The sequence below is a fragment of the Pteropus medius genome, unplaced genomic scaffold (genome assembly GCF_902729225.1).
Source record: "Pteropus medius unplaced genomic scaffold, Ma_sr-lr_union100, whole genome shotgun sequence".
Taxonomy (NCBI): domain Eukaryota; kingdom Metazoa; phylum Chordata; class Mammalia; order Chiroptera; family Pteropodidae; genus Pteropus; species Pteropus medius.
In genome coordinates, this window is record NW_024349519.1 from 473,683 (window position 1) to 491,573 (window position 17,891).

At 37.6% G+C, this 17,891-nt stretch overlaps 1 protein-coding gene, 1 long non-coding RNA gene and 2 pseudogenes across 3 annotated transcripts in view; 3 read left to right on the forward strand and 1 right to left on the reverse strand.

Moving 5' to 3' along the window:
• Window positions 1-17,891, forward strand: part of LIMA1 (LIM domain and actin binding 1) — a 73,794-nt gene that overhangs the window by 28,586 nt on the left and 27,317 nt on the right. The window contains exons 3-4 of one of the 2 annotated variants that reach the window (XM_039882057.1): window positions 6,296-6,341; window positions 14,443-14,907. In XM_039882057.1, coding sequence (XP_039737991.1) covers window positions 6,296-6,341; window positions 14,443-14,907 — 511 coding nt within the window. Of the gene's footprint in view, window positions 1-6,062; window positions 6,209-6,295; window positions 6,342-14,442; window positions 14,908-17,891 lie in introns of those variants that run through there. The other variant, XM_039882058.1, reaches the window with a different exon arrangement.
• On the reverse strand, window positions 5,318-5,435 carry LOC120618622 (uncharacterized; annotated as a pseudogene).
• Window positions 8,158-8,273, forward strand: LOC120618755 (uncharacterized; annotated as a pseudogene).
• Window positions 11,007-12,834, forward strand: LOC120618174 (uncharacterized). The gene is made up of 2 exons (XR_005657155.1): window positions 11,007-11,347; window positions 11,471-12,834. It is a non-coding gene; the product is annotated as an uncharacterized LOC120618174 (long non-coding RNA).

Genomic DNA, 17,891 nt, shown 5'->3' on the forward strand with positions numbered 1-17,891 from the left:
CTCCAGACTTTTCTTTTACTAAACTTCTGTACTATATAAATCATTAAATTTGAGGTAAGGAAGAGTGTTGATGAGTCAATTTGAATAGCTGGCTTTGGTCTCACTCACTATTGACTTCAACATAACATAATCCTTTGCCTGATTAAAATTTTACTCTTTGGGCGGAATTTGGTTTCTTTGCAGAAGGTTCCTCTTTGACCCATATGTTTTTGGAATTGAATGGAATCTAGCCCAGTGGTTTTCCGACTGTCTTAACTGAGTGCTTCGGAGGAACCTCAGGGGATAGTTCTGGGAAAATGGGAAGATCTAAAGAACTGAATCTGGGCCCTTCCACCCCAGTTGTCCTGCTTTGATGCCTTTTATATGTAAGGTTCTAAACAAGAAATCATTTGAAAAAAGAATTCTGCAACGAAATGAGTTTATAAATCACTGATCTAGTTAAACTTTGTCCCATTCCTCTGACAGATAGTGAACTTGATGTCCTAGCAATTATGACTGCAAATCACACCCCAAGATAGTGGAAGAACACAACACACAGGTTCCCCCACTGCTGCCCATTGCTCCTTCTCTCATGTCACGACTCTTCCTACTCTTGTTATAACTTTAGCCACTCCATAGTCCCAAGAAAGAACACAGTTTATGGTTTTCCGTGACTGTTCTTTTTTCATTAAGAAACAATTGGCCCTCAGATCTCCTGGTTAACTTCTTTGCTCCTCTGTAACATTTTAGTGGTGAAATTGTTCCAGAAGAAAATACATTGCCTAAAACTTGGGAGTTTCCATTTTCCCTTTTTTGGCTCATCGTTCTAATTGCTCTAGGGCTTAAAAGCAAGAGTCATGGCTCAGGAACTCTGTTTTCTGGCTTTAGAAAAGGTTGAGACACTGTTATTACTCTCCAGATAATTTTAGCATCCTCTATCAGCTGCCTGCCTCACAGCTGAGCATTAATGAGCAGTTACAAGATTAAATTCTATATGTGAAGGAGACTGGAGGACACAAAAATCTCGGAAGAGAAGGGGGATGAGATTTTAATTATAGAAATCTCATTGCAAATAGTTTTCCCTCAAATTCGGATATTCAAAATGCTTCTCCCTTTCCCCCAAATCAGTGACCTTCACATTCTATGTCAGAATAATGCTTCTTGCTCATAAGTACCTTTGAAGGAAGTGTGAAGCCAGAATCCTGATCTAACACTGAATTCAGAAGTATTACACCTAATGTCTCTTAGCATTCTGACAGTACAAAATGTAAAAGTACCAAGGACTTGACTTGGAAGAAAGCAGTGATTGTAGAACCTGTCTAACCTGTCTCCCTGTGTATCTGCTATTTAGCAAGTGCTTCATTACAAATAAAGAGTGGGGATATTTGAGTGGGAGTTTCAAAACACAATTCAAGACAGCTATCACTATACACACCAGTGTCTTACAGATGCCTCAGTGCTAAAGAGCAGGACCAAAAATGAAAACTGTTTTGATCTTCATTCTTTAAATCTGTGTTTCTGTTATAGCAGAACAGGGAACTTCTGAGCTTATTTACCCAACTAACCACAGTGTAAATATCTTGCCTTGAAGAACAGTTGACTAAGAATAAACTCATCTGCTGGTTGGCTCTGGCTTGCATATATTGTATTATTGCTGTAATATACTGTAGATGATTACCTTAGTGGTGGAAATATAGGTTCAAGGCCAGTTCTAAGTTCCTTTCTAGCTATAATTCACAGTGTTTCTACATTTCCCTTTTTAGGGACTCTCTCAGATACATATATTAGTATCTGAGGAAAAAACATATATATACAAGGACATTCACCAATGCACTATTCGTAATGGTAGAAAACTGGAAACAATCAAAATGCCTGTTTAAAAAGAATACGGGTGAATTTACATTTATAGTGGAAGAGGATTGCCAAAGGCTTCTGTGTTACTAAATCAAGGAGATGTTTGTTAGCTTTTGTCTTACATGACCTCTCACCACTTCCTTCTTCCCACATTTTTTCTTCTCTTCTCTGCAGTCTCCTGGTTTTCCTCCTACTGTCTGTTCCTTCTCATTCTCTCTTATCACCTCTTTTTCTTCTTCTGACTGCTAAATGTTAGGGTCTCCAGGACCAAGTTCTGGGCCTTTTTTTGCACTACCCACTCTTTGTAGATGATATCATATACTCCTATGCTTTAATATCATCTGTGGGCACACAGGTCTTAAATTTATATTACTAGCCCAGATCTCTCTTCTGAGCTCTAGACACATGTATCTAATCACTGCCACCACCAAATGGATGTTTTAGTTAACATGGCTAACACTGAACTCTTGATCTTCCCCATCTGCAAATTTGCTTCTCCTCCAGAATTCCTCATTCCATTGACGCAACAGCCAGAAACCTGGGAATCATTCTTGACTTCTTCCTCCTCCCCTCATTACCAATCCTGTTGATTCTATCTCTGAATTATATCTCAAATCTATTCACTTTTCTTTATCTCCAATTCCACTATCCTGGGCCAAGCCACCATTATTTCTCACTAACGCCTTCTCCATTCTCACTGCCCTCTCCAGTTCATTCTCCAAAGTGCTCTTTTAAAAAATTAAATTGGATCAATGACCATTCATGGTACCTAGGATTAAGTTCAAAATCTTTAGCATGGCCTGCGAAGCTCTCCCTCCCATCATCATCTCCTGTGCTCTCCCCTTCTTGGTGTACTTCAGCAACACTGGGGTTCTTTGTGTACCTTACAAGCATGGGATGCTTTCTTGCCTTTGGGCTTTTGTGAATGCTATTTTTCTATGCCTGGAATGCTTTTCTGCCTCATTTTGTCTGGATAACTCCTGGTCAGACTTCAAATTTCATCCTAAAGGTCATTTCCCCAGGCTTTCTCACACACACACACACACACACACATGTACACACACACACACACACACACACACACACACCCTGCCTTCTCAATTTGGTTCCTTGTTACGTTATTTAATAATACTTTATTCTTTTTCTTTGAAGGATTTATCACTATACATGTGTGTGTATGTGTATATGCATAAATATGTGTAAATACACATGTGTGTATATATGTATATATTTGTGTGGTTATATGTTTAATGTCTAAACTATAAGCTGTCTGAGAGCAGGAACTATATCTCTTTTGGTTATTTCTTTCACTACTGTTTCTCTGGTGCTTAAAACATTTCTTGAGTGAAAGCTTCAGCTATTTTAAAATGGAGAAATAGATGCAGAATAGTATATACAATATTATTTCATATTTGTTATTTTTTTAAAATTTTATATATTTTGAACATTAACCTTTATCAGATATATGATTTGCAAATATTTTCTTCCACTCCATGTGTTGCCTTTACACTCTGTTGATAATATCCTTTGATGCACAGATTTTGTTGAAGTCTAATTTATTTGTATTTTCTTCTGTTGCCTGTGCTTTTGGTGTTATTCCAAGAAATCATTGCCAAATCCAATGTCACAAAGCTTTGCCCCTGGTTTCTTCTAAGAGTTTTATAGTTTTAGCTCTTATACTTAAGTATTTAATCAATTTGTATTTAATTTTTTTATATGGTATAAGGTAAGGGTCCAACTTCATTTTTTTTGCATGTGGATATATAGTTTCCTCAACATCATTTATTGAAAAGATTGTCTTTTTTTAATTAGATGGTCTTGGCACCCTTGTCAAAATCCTTTCACCACATACGTGAGTTTACTTTTGGGCTCTCTATTCCATTCCATGGATCTGTATGTCTGTCTTTATGCCAATACTACACTTTTTTAAATTGTGGTAAAATATACATAATATACAAGCTACTATTTTAACCATTTTTTAAGTATACAGTTCAGTGCCATTAAGAACGTTCAGATTGTTGTGCAAACATCCCTTCATTCTTTTTATAGCTGCATAATATTCCATTACATGAATACATTATAATTTATTTACCAGTCCTCTCTGAATGGACACTCAGGTTGTTTTCAGTCTTTGCTATTACAATTAATGCTGTGACAAATAACCTAATATAAAAGTCATTTTTGCTTGTGTGAGCATATTAATAGAATAAATTCTGGAAACAGAATCAATGAATCGTAACATTTGTGCTTTTATAATTTTGTGATTTTTGTAAAATTGACAAAATGCCTTTTATAGAGGTTTTAATTGACCCTTAGTATATTAACTTTTTAAAAAATATATATATATTCTTGCTTGATAAGTAAAAGATATTCTTAGTGTCGTTTGAATTTTCACTTCACAGTTGAACATCCATTTTGTTTAAGAGCCGTTTGATATTCTTTTCTGTGAACTGTGTTTAAAGCCATGCCCATTTTTTGTTGTTTTATTGATTTTTAAGAGTTCTTCGTAGTTTAGGGAAATAAGCCTTTTGTTTATAATATAAATTGCAAATATCTTTCCAGCTGGTTACTTGTCTTATAGCACTTCTGATCTCATTTTCTTCCATCACCTACTTATGGTCGGTGAAATCCCAGAAAATTTTGAAAGTTTTTTCACCTTACCTTATTAGAAAGCTCTGCTCAGTTGCAGATTAATACCCAACCTAGTGAGTGAGATACTTATTAATATCTAATTGTTAAAATTTAAACAGTGATAGAAATGGAAACAACCTTAGAAATCCTCTCACACAGTCACTTAATTTTGTAGGCGAGGCCAGTAAATGAAGTGATATAATTCAGATTATATAACAGATAAACAATGGTGCCAGAATCAGGATTTTTCTCTGGCTTCCATTTTAGAAGAGGCTATTCTGTTCTGAGCTTATGAAGGTATGTATACATTGACAACTGGTTTTGGTAGAGAAATGGGCCCTTTCCCATTCTACTCTTTTTCTTTTTCTCTCATCACCTTTTCCTTCCCCAAATCTCTTGTGAATTCTGAAATTCTCCCTTAAGGCAGAGAACATACAGCCTTTTGAACATGCCCTTTTCTAGGGTTGGATTGGTGCTGAGTTCTAGGCATGCAGATCCAAGGAGAGGCACACAGTGGGGATTCTCCTAATGTTGGTGCCACCTTTAATGCTTGACTCAGAAGTCCTGAGGAAGCCAGGTTAAAGTTATTCTGGGTGGTCTTGGAGATCTGCTTGCAGCCTGGACCTCCAAGACCTCCTTTGTCATCAAACCTGATCCCCCCTGAAAAGCCCTGGGACTTCACTTGTTTCTCGGGGATCTTCTGATCCAAGTAAGAAAATAATAAAATAAAATGATAAAAGAAATAATAAAATTAAAATAATAAAATTATATATGCCTATTTATTAAATATAAGATGCCACTGACTGTATGTTTGTTTTTTATTATTTTTTGTTATTTATTTTTTATTTTTTTAAGCCTACAGCACCTGGTCTTCCTAGGTGGTCTCCCATCCAAGTACTAACCAGGCCCGATCCTGCTTACTTCCAAGATCTGACCGGTTCGGGCATGTTCAGGGTGGCATGGCCGTAGACCCATTGACTATATGTTATGCCACTATTTTATACATCACTATGAAAAAATACTGCTATTTAAAAGCCAATGCTTGCTTAGCACATAAACTTTTCTCACATAGCACTCATATATATATATATATATATATATATATATATATATACACATATATATATATATATACACACACACACACATAAAAAAGTAAAATAAATTTTCTTTAAATGCCAAACCATACTGTAATCTCTTTAAAGACATTTTAATTGGTATTTAAAGCATGTAGTAATATCAAATACATTTAACTGAGCTGAAGTGATAATACCAACGACTTCAACTAAATTCACACGTGTACAGGCAGAATGACTACCTCTTGATCATTTGCTTGACAAGAGTTAAATATTTCACAGGCTTTAGTGTGGGGAAAATGTGCATCTAGGATTAATGCAATGCTATATCCTTTGACTAATCCCAAAAAATTTTTGTACATATGATGTCATTCAGTCTTCCCACCAATCCTGAAACTAGATATATAAAGCCACTTTTTAGATAAGGAATCTGAGGCTTAGAGAGGTTAAGCGACTTGCTAGACATCATAGTTAATAAGTGATGAAACTGGGACTTACACCCCAGACTTTCTACTTTTACCCAGTTGTTTCCGAGCATTTGACCTCATCAACTTGGACCTTTCTGTTGTATCAGAGCAGATGACTGGAACAGCACAGAAAGTTAGGGCAGCTCTGATTCTCTGCTGCTTCTGATAGAGTTGATTGAAGGCAATTGCTTGCAGAAATAGGTATGCAGAAGTGGTTTTCTTAAAGATTGAAAGAGTAAAAACATAAGTTTAACTTGAGGATATTCTCTCCCCTCCCCTTCTCTGAAGGTACCAGAAAGCAGCTGAAGAAGCAAACACAGAGAAGAGGAGAAATGTAAGTATTCAGAAGCCTGGGGGCATGTGGAACTTCAGAAGGAGAGCCTGTGTGGCCCAGCCACCTGCAGTTTCTGTGAGGCTTTGGCTCCATGTCAATTGAGTCGGACATTTGTGCCAACGGGTCTGATTTGTTAGCCACTTGGCTTAGAATCTTATTACTTGGAATCTTATTTTTTCACTAAGGTTCTCCTTTTGAACCACTTTTTATTCCCTGAGTTGAGTGAAAGACAGAGGTCATGTACTTTGCCTAAGGTTTGTAAAATGGCTTACTACTTCTGCTCAAATTAGGATGCAAGGCTTCCTAGGCTGCCATCCTTTGTTCCAAATTAAACAACCAGTATTTTTGTATTTCTGCATTTAAATGGTAGCAGCTGTGCAGCTGTTGTCATCCTCTGTGTTCTTTGTTTAAAACAAACTTCTTGATCCAGTCTACTTAGAAACTTAGAATATTTCTTAGCTGCAGGATCCATCGAAGGCTATAACCTCAGAACAAGCTCTCTGCTTGTACCCATTCTCTACTCTTCCTGCCAGCTAACTTCCAGTTGGACTGGATTGTGTATTTCTTTTGAAATCTTACTTGATTTAATCTTATGAGGAAAAAAACTTATGCATTTGGGCAAGAATTCTTTAGTTTGGCTAGCATTATAAAAACATCCTCTTGGCATTTTTCAATACTTAACCTATTTAAATTAATACATGACATGCCCCTGTCAGTTTGTTCTTTCTAAAGGAGTAATGCTGACTGAGTCCTTAGTTTAATTTTTCTGTAATTCAAAAATGGATTCCCTCGAGTACATTGTAAGAAAAAGCGACCATCATTTCACTCAACTGCTGGTTTCTTCCTCCACTCTCACTCTCTTGCCTGTTATTTTTCCACCTTCTTCCTTTCCTCCTTTCTTCTTTTCTTTCACTCCTTGATTTAACAAGTATTCACAGAGCACCTACTATGTGCCAAGCACTGTTTTAGGCACTAATATAGACTACATCTCTGCCATCGTGGAGTTTACATTGTAGTGGGAGAGACAGACAATAACGATATTGTTCAAGTGGTGATTAGAAATATGAAACACATGAAGCAGGTAAGAGAGATGGATTGTAGGGTAGTCAAGGAAAGCCTCTGATAAGAAGACATTTGAGCAGAGATCTGAGGATATGAGCCAGGGAGAAGAATGATTCAGGCGGAAGATTAGAGTACATCCAAATACCCTGAGGCAGAAACATTCTTAGTGTGTTTGAGGAATAGGAGCAAGATCATATAGGGTCATTGTGAGGACCTGGATTTTAATCACGATTGAATGGAGGACCTTTGGAGGTTTTGTGTACAAAGGGGTGATATGATCCTACTTAAATCTTAAAAAGAGGAGAAAGACTAGAGCTACAGTGACAGACGCATGGAGACCAATTACAAGACAATTGCAGTGATTTAACCAAGAGATGATAATGGATTGGACTGGGGTAGTAGCCACATAAGTGACGAGAAGTGGTCAGGATTCATACTGAAGGTAAAGAGAAAGAAAAGAATCAAAAATGGCAACTGTGTTTTTGGACCAAACACCTGGGAAAACGCCATTAATTGAGATGGAGAAGACTGCAGTAAAAGCAGATTTAGAGAAGGGGAACTATTAGAAGCTCAGTTTTAGATATATTGAATATAAAAATCTGGAATTGGAAGAGATCCAGGCTGAAGATGAGATATATATCAAAGTGTATTTAAGGACATCAGATGGGACATGGTTCCATAGTGTAGCGGTTAGCACATCTGCTTTACATGCAGAAGGTCCTGGGTTCGCGCCCCAGTGGAGCCACAGTCCATGGTCTACAGCCATTCCACCCTGAACAAGCCCGATGTCTGATCTCGGAAGCTAAGCATGGTTGGGCCTGGTTAGTACTTAGATAGGAGACCACCTAGGAAAACCAGGTGCTCTAGGCATAAATAATAATAAATAATTAAAAATATATAAATAAATAAAGGCATGAGATGTGTGAGCTTACCTAGGGAGTGAGTGGAGCTAGAGAAAAGGTCTGAGGACGGAGCTCAAGCTTGGTGTTGAAAGGTTAGAGAGATAAGGAGGAACCAGCAAAGGAGACTAAGAGAGAGCAACTGGTGAAATAAGAGAATGCCAGAAGTCAAGTGAATAAAGTGTTTCTGAAAAAAGAGTTATCAACAGAGTCAAACACACAGATAAGCTGAGAATTGACCATTAGATTTGGCAACATGAAGGTCACTGGTCATCTTGTGCTGTTTGGAAGGGATGGGATAAAGGCCTGACTGGACTAGGTTCAAGACAGTGGCATGACAAAAGTTGACATCCCAAGTATAGACAAACGTTTATGGAACATCTCTTCAGTGCCAGGTGCCGAAGACACAGAGAAATAAGTGTAGTCCCTCCCTTCAAAGGACTGTCCAGAGTTTGGAAAATACAATTTATAATCTCAGTGTGATAAGTACCATATTAAAGAAATACTCAAGGTGCTGGGGGAGAATTTAGGAGGGACTCGTAACCTGGGCAATGCCATGTCAAGGAAGGCTTCCCAGAAGACGTGGTGCCTGACTGAGCCCAAAGGACAAATAGGAATTAGCTCAAAAGAGGGGTTGAGGAGTGGATAAAGGAGTGGCAGAAGAAGCAGCACATGCACAATATGGAGGCATAAGAGAACAGGAACATTTGACAGTTGAAAAGATAATTGTCACATTCGCCAAGATGGAGAATTTAGGAAAAGAAACAGATTAAAAGTGAGGAATGAAGGGAAAAGGGAGACTTCAGCCTTACACAAGGATGAATTTTAAGATGCCTATAGAATTTCAAGGTAAAATTGATAAGTAAGAAGCGATATCTGGCTAGGGTTATGGTTATGAGTCATCGACAGACAGGTGGGGCGTAAAATCAGATCATCTACAGAGAATATGAACAGTGAGCAAAGAAGAGGACTTTAGACAGAGTCTCAATGGACCCCAATATAGAAGGGAGGGACAGAGGAAGAGAAACCTGTAAACAAAATGGAGGACTGGCCAGAGAAATGGGAAGAAATCTAGGAAAAGGGGGTGTCATATAAACTATGGAAGGAAGGAATTTTTTTTAATTCCCCCCACCCACCCACTTCCACCCCTAACCTACGGACGTTGCCATCTCCCCTTAAGAACTGGATCTCTGAAGGCAGGGCGTCTCCTCCCATATGCTCACGGTGCACACCCAGGGCCTGGCGCACCTGGGGGGCTTGGCGCACCAGAGTATGGGCTGTGGCGGAAGGAAGGAATTTTTAAAAGTGGGGAGTGGTCAGTAATGTCAAATGCTATAGAGAGATCAAATGAAATAAAGCAGAAGCGTCCATTGCATTTGGCAGTTGAGGTAAAACAATGTGGACAGGTAATTAAAGAAGGAACAGTAAACATGAAAAAATGCTTGGCCTTGCTAATAATCAAAGAAATATAAATTAAAGTAATCATGAGATATAAATTGTAATCTAAACAGTTGGCAGATTTTTTTAATGGATAATATTTAGTATGTGAGAAAATATGAACTCTTAACACCTAGTGAAAGGTCAACGAGGCAATACCTATTAAGATATTAAATATATTTTATACCCATTGACCCAGCATTTCTACTTCTAGGAATTATCATTGAGAAAAACTTACAAGTGAAATAAAATAAACTTAAAAGGGTATGTTTTGCAGGATTTTGTGTAATATTGAAAATTTTGAAATAATGCAGATATTCATCAGTGGGGGAATGGTAAATTATGGTACATGCATCCAATATAATATTATATATAGTATTATGCTATATAGTTAAGATTTTATGTATTGATATGGAAAGATATCAAAAGCACATTAAATGATTAAAGCAAGGTGCAGAACAGTACTATAGTATGATTTTATAGAAAAAAATATAGTGTATTTTGGGGCAGGGGGAATAGGGGAGAAATTGAAAGCAAACACACCAAACTGTTGGCAGTAGATATCTTATTGGGAGGAGCAATGGTGTCAAATATGGGAAATTATAGCATATATTTAAGGCATATATACATTCCTATATTGATTGTAACTTTTATGCTTAAATATATAGCATATATTTAAGGCATATATACATTCCTATATTGATTGTAACTTTTTTCTCAATAAGTTTTTAAATTACTTTCGTAATTGAGAAAAGTAATAAATTGAAAATGAGATAATGAAATGAAAATTTAAAGAGGTAATTTGTAATCTTGATTGGAGCTACTTCAGAAATACTTTGGTGGTAGAATTAGAGTCAGTGGAAAGTGATCAAGTGGAAATAGCAATTACAGACTACTTTCAAGACACTTACCTATGTAATGCAAGAGACAGCAATAGCTAGAGGAAGACATAAAGTTGAGAGAGAGTTACCATTTTTTTAAATAAGCTTTTTTTAAAAAATAATTTTGGATTTATAGTAGAGTTACTGAGATAGAGAATTCTCATTATGCCTCCATCTACCTAGCTTCCCCTAATGTTGACAACTTGTATAACATGGGTGCAACACTATTAACTAAACTATAGACTTTATTCAAATCTCACCACTTTTTCCACTAATCACAGAGGGTTGCTTTTAAGATCCACTAAACTTGTTAGAAGTCTAAATTGTCTCCCGATGAACAGGGAGAAATGTCCACATGAATTTATAGACGTGACTGACCAGGAGAAAGAATATTTACATTCTACCATGGAAAGCAAATTAGATAAATATTCAGGAGCAAGTGGGTAAGTTTGTTCCTTTAGCAAATAGTTGGATCAGGTTACATGATAGCGTGGATTCCCAGAAATTTACTCCTCCTTTCTCTTCCTGTTCCCCTTAAACATAAGACGCAGAAACACAGACCATTAATACCATCATCAGTTATATTTTCAGGTTCCCTTCAAGCATGGAATACGCCACTTCTTGAAATCTGTGCTGTTTGGGTACTCCTCTCCATAATGACTGGCTACTTTCCTGGGAAGCTCTCAGCCTAGGACTTTCTTCCCATCCTTGGAGGCTGTACATCTAGGTAGTCTATGTTTCTAAACCCAGTGCTGCATCTTACCAAATATCCTCCTGCTTTCAAAATGAAGATTCCCCTGCCAAGATTTCAACACTAAAGCTCATTTGAACCAGCCTCTTCATTTTACAGGTGGGATAACAGAGACCCAAATAAATGAAAGGACTTATCCAGGGTCATACATTTCAGACTGACAGAGCTGGGACTCATCCCAATTCCAGGTCAAATGCTCCTGCAGAAAAAACACTGTGTTGCATCTGGATTCAAGCAGCCACTTGTGGTCCAGGGGCAAATCTGCCAAGATTCTCAGCCTTGTGGAAGAGAGTGAACAGTGTGCTGGATGTCATTTTGCGAAAGGAGGCTGTGGTAGTGCAGCAACCAATGGGGCCCTTGAAAACTTGCAGCCTCCTTGACTTTCCACTGCTTTATTCTAGGAAAACACTTGGGAAGATGTTAAAACCCTGATATAAATGACATTAACTAAAATTTCACCTCACTTTTGTGCCCTGCACCTCTACTGTAGAATGGTAGAGACTATATAAGAAAGTATAAAAAACAGTAAGAGACTGTAACCCAAGTTTTTCGGAGATGACTGAAAACTGTAGAGGATCACCATTATGATCTGTGGCTGGAGGAGTGGGGAGAATCACCCATTTAATAATAATCGTGCTTTAATATAGTCTCATTTATTTATTCTCCACAATAGCACTGTATGGGAGTTTCCAGAAATAAAGAAACTTGCCCAAGGTCACTTGGCTGGGTGGAGCTGGATTGTGCAAGAAATACATGTTCATTATAAAAAAATATAGATAAAGAGACTATAAGTGACCCAGGCTATCTCAATCCAATTCTCTCTTCACTGTGCTGCCCAAACTGCTTTTAGCTATTGCTTTTGTTCTGTACCTTCTTGCTTTGTAGCCACTGCTTCTTCCCCATATTTTCTTGCCTCAGGTCCTAAAGACCTGAACAACTGGCATAGCTTAATTTAGGTAGTGCTACCAGAAGTGATTTAAGGGTATGGGGTCTTTAATGCTGTCAGACCTAACAGCCCTTCCCTTCCCCTTTTTGTCCCTTTCCAGCTCTTCTGAATTTGTATTCTAACGTGGTTCTTATAAGAAAAGAGCACATTTACTCCTTGTTAAAATGACCCTTAAGGGATGTGCTCCACCCAGGCCCTTGTTTGGAACACTGCTGATATTCTATCACACATTCCTGTCTTCCTGGCCAACACAAGTAGAAATGACAATTTTCAAGCTGCTTACAGTAACATCAAAAGCATTTAATATTCTGTGGAAGCTTTTTTTGTGATATGAAGATGATATATAATTTTATTTTTGTATTCATTTTTATTACACAATGAATACATATTGTAACAAGAAAATACAAATGCCTATAATCCATGAGTCAAAAGTAACCCCTTAATAGCCTGATGTCTTTTCTTCTGGAATATTTTTCTATGCTTATATTAGTAAATATACGTGTGTATTATAAAATGGGATCATGCTGTTTTGTAATTTGATTTTTTCCACTCAAAAAATCTTCTACATGTCTTTTCATGTTAATAAATATACTTTGATCACATGATTCGTCTCTGAGAAAAGTAGTATCCAGTTACCAAGGCAAAATGCCACTTTGATTCTCAGAGCTCCTGTTTGGGCAGAGCAAGGGCAGAGCAGGTAAAGTTGAGACCCAGATGACTCATCCATTGTGTGGCAGGAGGTAGCACAGAGCCAAGAGTGCCGCTGGCAGTTAAGGTAGCACCAGCTTCCGGAGCTATTTTTTAATTCTCTTTTTTCCAACAGGAAAACTTTTCGTGCTTCTCATATCCCTGATCCATTCATGCTTCTCCCAGTGAATCTTGTCAGCTAATATTTAAACAAAAATTAAGCAGTCGTTCTCCTGTAACTTTTTTTTTTTCAAGCCTTGCAGCTACTTGATGTAGTGGCTCTAAGAGTCTATTCAGAAGAGTAATAGGGTGAGAGTCTTAATTCCCAATATAGCTGCTAATCCTGTTTAATTCCCTGAAGTCTTTCAGTCCTAGGTGGTTTGTCTTTCTTAGTTGAAAGACCAGTGAGTCACAGACTACAGGAATGGAAGGCAAGAAGGTAGTATTGGAGTTTGTGGTTTGTTGGGAAGGTGATACTCCTCTAATTAGGAGTACTTGCAAAGTATGGGACATTGATTTTTATTTAAACAAGCATGCTTCCTCTATTATTGTGGAACAACATTAACAGTTTCCAAGTTGTTTCCTATCTGTCTTATACGTAGAAATTAATTCCATTTTGACCCTGGGGAAAGTGAACTATCTTAGATTTGGAAATGTGTGCCCTTTAATCGAGAGATTGGGTGGTAGCGTTTTCATATGAAGCCTGGATATTTTTCAAAAGATCTGTAAAATAGTGAATTTTCTGATAACTGAGAATTTATACATGGACCTGTAAATATAGTGAATATTCTGATAACTGAGTATGGAAAAAGAGAATTAGATTCTTATGTAAAAATGAAATTTGACTGTTTATGTATTAAATTATGTCAGACATGAGGAAGTATAATTTATGCAAGTACATGTAAAAGTCAGATGACTTCTTTAAATTTCTACAAATCGTTGCTACTATCCACAGTTAGTATTGTATAGTTTTAGCTATGCTATGTCTTTGTCTTATTTTAAAGAAAAAAAAAAACTAGCAGAATATTCCATGTCATTTTGTGGCATGTAATGATGAACTTTTATTAATACATGTTTACAGTGTTTAAAGTACCTGGTATTTTGCTTTTTCTTTTTCATTTTCCCAATTAATCTTTGGATAAAAATCTCTTGTCTCCAATGTAACTATCATTAAATCTGGGCTCTCTTTTCTTCTCATTTTGTCCTTATAAGGCTATCCTGTTTTATCACTTCCTGCTTCAGCTCCTGACTTTTTCTCTCTTCCCCTCTCCCGGGGTGGATGCTTTCTCCATGTGGCAGGGCTGTAACTGTTCACAGCTGTCTGAAACGCCAGTGGACCTAGAGCAGCTTGGAGTTTAACTTTCATTTTACAAAGAACAACATGTTTGAATGTTTCAGCAAGCAAGTTATAACTGGCGCTCACTTCTTGTTCTTCTAGAACACTGAAAATCTCCCCCAGCACTTTAGAAGGGGGATCCTGACTGTGTTAAAGAAGAAGTGGGAGAACCCGGTGCTAGGAGCCGAGTCTCTCTCAGACTCCCTGCGAAACAGCAGCACTGAGGTCAGGCACAGAGGCGACCATCCTCCCTCTGAAGTGGTAAGCAACTCTGCCTCTGGGACCGCAGCTAACCGAGAGGAACGAGTCCACCCCAGACCTAGACTTGGATCACCTCCTGAAGCCCTTATTCAGTATCCGTATCCCTGCATCGAGGACAGTGAGCATCTTAAAGACCACTCAACAGGAAGTAAAAACATGGAAAATTGTCTAGGAGAATCCAGGCATGAAGTAGGAAAACCTGAAATCAGTGAAAACACAGAAGCTGCAAACAAAATAGAGAAATACAATGTTCCGCTGAACAGGCTTAAGATGATGTTTGAGAAAGGCGAACCGACTCAAACCAAGGTAAGGATTGGGAAGGTTTAAACTTGAGAAAGCCAATTCAAGTAAATAAACAAAGCAGTTTTCTAACAGTTTGAGTACTGGTGAACATGTGGTCAGTGTGTCTTTTGATTTAAGTTAAACGAGTTAATTAAAAATTTCGAAAAGTTTTCATAGCTGCTAAGATTTGTGAGTCTTCAACCCAATTTCATGTGAAATGAAGAGCACACTGGGCTTCAGGTTGATATCTAGAAATGAAGAGAGTTTGATGCCTATTAAATTATGTATTTTTGTACGCTTGCCCTTTTAATTTGTCTTCCTGTGTCTTTTGTCATTTGTTGCTGGGATGGGGGGGTAGAATTACTACTGAATCGGTCTCCTCTTGGACACAGCTGCAGGCTGAGTGTTAAGGCCAGAGTTTAACATTAAGACTGAGGCTTAGTTGTCTCTTTGCTAGCTGAATCCCTTCTCTTCTTCTCAACTTCCTCATCTGTGCCTTCCAGCAAATGTTTTCTATCAGCGAAAATCCTCTCCCAGGAAAAATCAATGAAGATAGCCAGACTAGCTTTAGCCTACAGGATTTTTGACTTGCAAATGCACAGGGTTGCATTTTCCTACAACTGCTAATGAAATTTGATCCATCGTGTGGATTGCAGACCAGGTCCCCAGAGGGAATTACTTAACTAGAAAATGAGTTACATATGCTGGTGACTTATAACACAATCCAGGGGCCGCAGAACTGGTAAATTTTTCCAGTTTTCTCATACTTTCCTGCATATCTGGCTTTGTACATGAGGATGGTTTGCTACAACAGTCATTATAATGAAATAACCAGATTTGATGGATAGCAAAGCCATCATTTATTCTAGATTCCATCTAGCTGGGAAAACTGAATTTTTTAAAGCTAAATATTTGGCCTAAAATCCCTACATTTGTAAAAGTAATGGTATGAAGCATTCTTTCTGCGAGAAAAAATTAGATAACTCATCCTAATCCTCAGTTATATTTGGGGTGACTCAGTCTTTTCCCATAATTTAGTTCTTGGAGCTTTCCTCCGCAGAAAAGTTCTTGAGTATTTAGGGATCAGCTATTTGAGAATGTAGAAAACATTTTTAAAGATTTGCAAACTTAGAACTCTCTTCTGTGCATGAGTTTTAGCTCTATTTTAACACTGAAACCAAATGGCAAGAGATATAACCGCAAAGCAGTTTTATGACAAACTCTCATCCCTCCTAATGTTTAGTCCTCTAGGCCTGCCAACTCCATCTTTCTTCTTTATGGTCTTAATTCAAAAAAAAAAAAAAATTAATTTAAATGGGAAGAATTTTAAATGGAAGGAAAAAATGTCAGAAATCCTAAATAGAGAGGAAGGGGCTTTGTTGTGACTCAAAGCACCATTGTAAGACTTCCCGTCTCAGACCCTGTTAGGGGCAGGACAGCTGATGTCATGTCAGCACACACAATGTAGATTCAGTGCAAAAGGCTGGTGCATGTCGAAACTGGCCTAAGGTAGGAAATGACTGGGACTGCAGCAAACAAAAATGCTGATTATATGTAAGGATCTAGTGAGAGACTTTTTTCTTATAAATGCCTAGTGAAAGATGAGTCAGAACAAGCCTGTCTCTTTGTGACTGGTCAGAGTGAAGAAAAAACTCCTTATATAAAGAATTGTGAGTCCCCCAACCCAGTTTCACAGGCATTAGGCAGCCTGATTGCTAATTGTCTAGGAGGTTGAGGGTGGGGTTGTCCTAAGATTTGGCTTTTTTAGGTGCCTTTTTAAACTTCTTGAATAAATAGTCATTTGTCACTTAATGGGCTGCTTCGGAAGTATAAAACACAGCTGCCTTTGGTTTTATAGCTGTTTCTAAATATCATTATCCATTGTGGAAACAGTATAGATTATAAAGTTTGGTCTGATATTTCAACAAAATTTAAAAATTTTATTTACTTTAAGTTAAGGAATCAGCTTGAAATTCGGTTATGGTTATTTTTAACATAATTTCAGCTTTAACATGGGTAAGGCTTTAATCGGGAAGTTGTATAACTGGATCTTTGGAAAGAAGCTCGGAGAAATATAGTAGGGACACTAGAAATCCTTTTAGGATCAAGAGTATACAAGTAAAAATGTACACTTCAAGGCTAACAAATTAGTATTTCAGTGAGACAAATGAATATATTTGGTACACACTGTGAATCTTTGGTTCCATATTGATTTTTAGAGGACTTAGACTGAATCTCAACTAATTAACTAAGCAGGGTCAAGTAGCACATAGATAATAGAAATACGTGGTCTAATGTCTCATCCTCCTAAATCTTTATATCAGTTATTTACAGGAGACAAATTTAACTATCCTGAGTTTCATTTTTTTAGTCTCTCTTGCTCCTTTTTGTCTGAGATGGTTTCTGTTCCTGTCCACTACTCTTCCTGATCTTTTCTCTGCCCTCCTGTTTTTTTCTCTCTCCTTATGTAATCTCATCTCTTTCCATGACTCCAAGAGATGAATCCCCAGACTAGATTATAGTCCTGAACTCTTAACTCAAACTTCAATCTTATATTTCTGGTCACCTGCCATATCAGACATCTCTCTGTGAATACCCCTGAGGCACTCAAATTCAAGAAGACTGAATTCATTCTCTTTCCAACCAAAACCTGCTTTACCCATGTTGTCCTTTAATGCATCACCGTTAACCAGATCTCCTAATCTGTAAAGCTTGGCATCAGGTCTCCTGCTTGTCTTCTCTTCCTAGTCAATTACTTACTAAGCCATCTAAGTAAGTCTGCCTTCTACGTGTCTCTCAAGTATGGGCCATTCTGTCTCATCCCATAGTATTACAACCTCCCCCACTCGCCTCTCATTTCTTCCCATGCATCTTCCACACTGTTGCTATTTATTTTTCTAAATATAATTGTAAATTATGTTACTCTCTTGATCAGAAACTTGATACCTCAAAATTAACCCATATTTAATATTCAGGTCTTCTACAATCTGAACTCAACCTACCTTTCC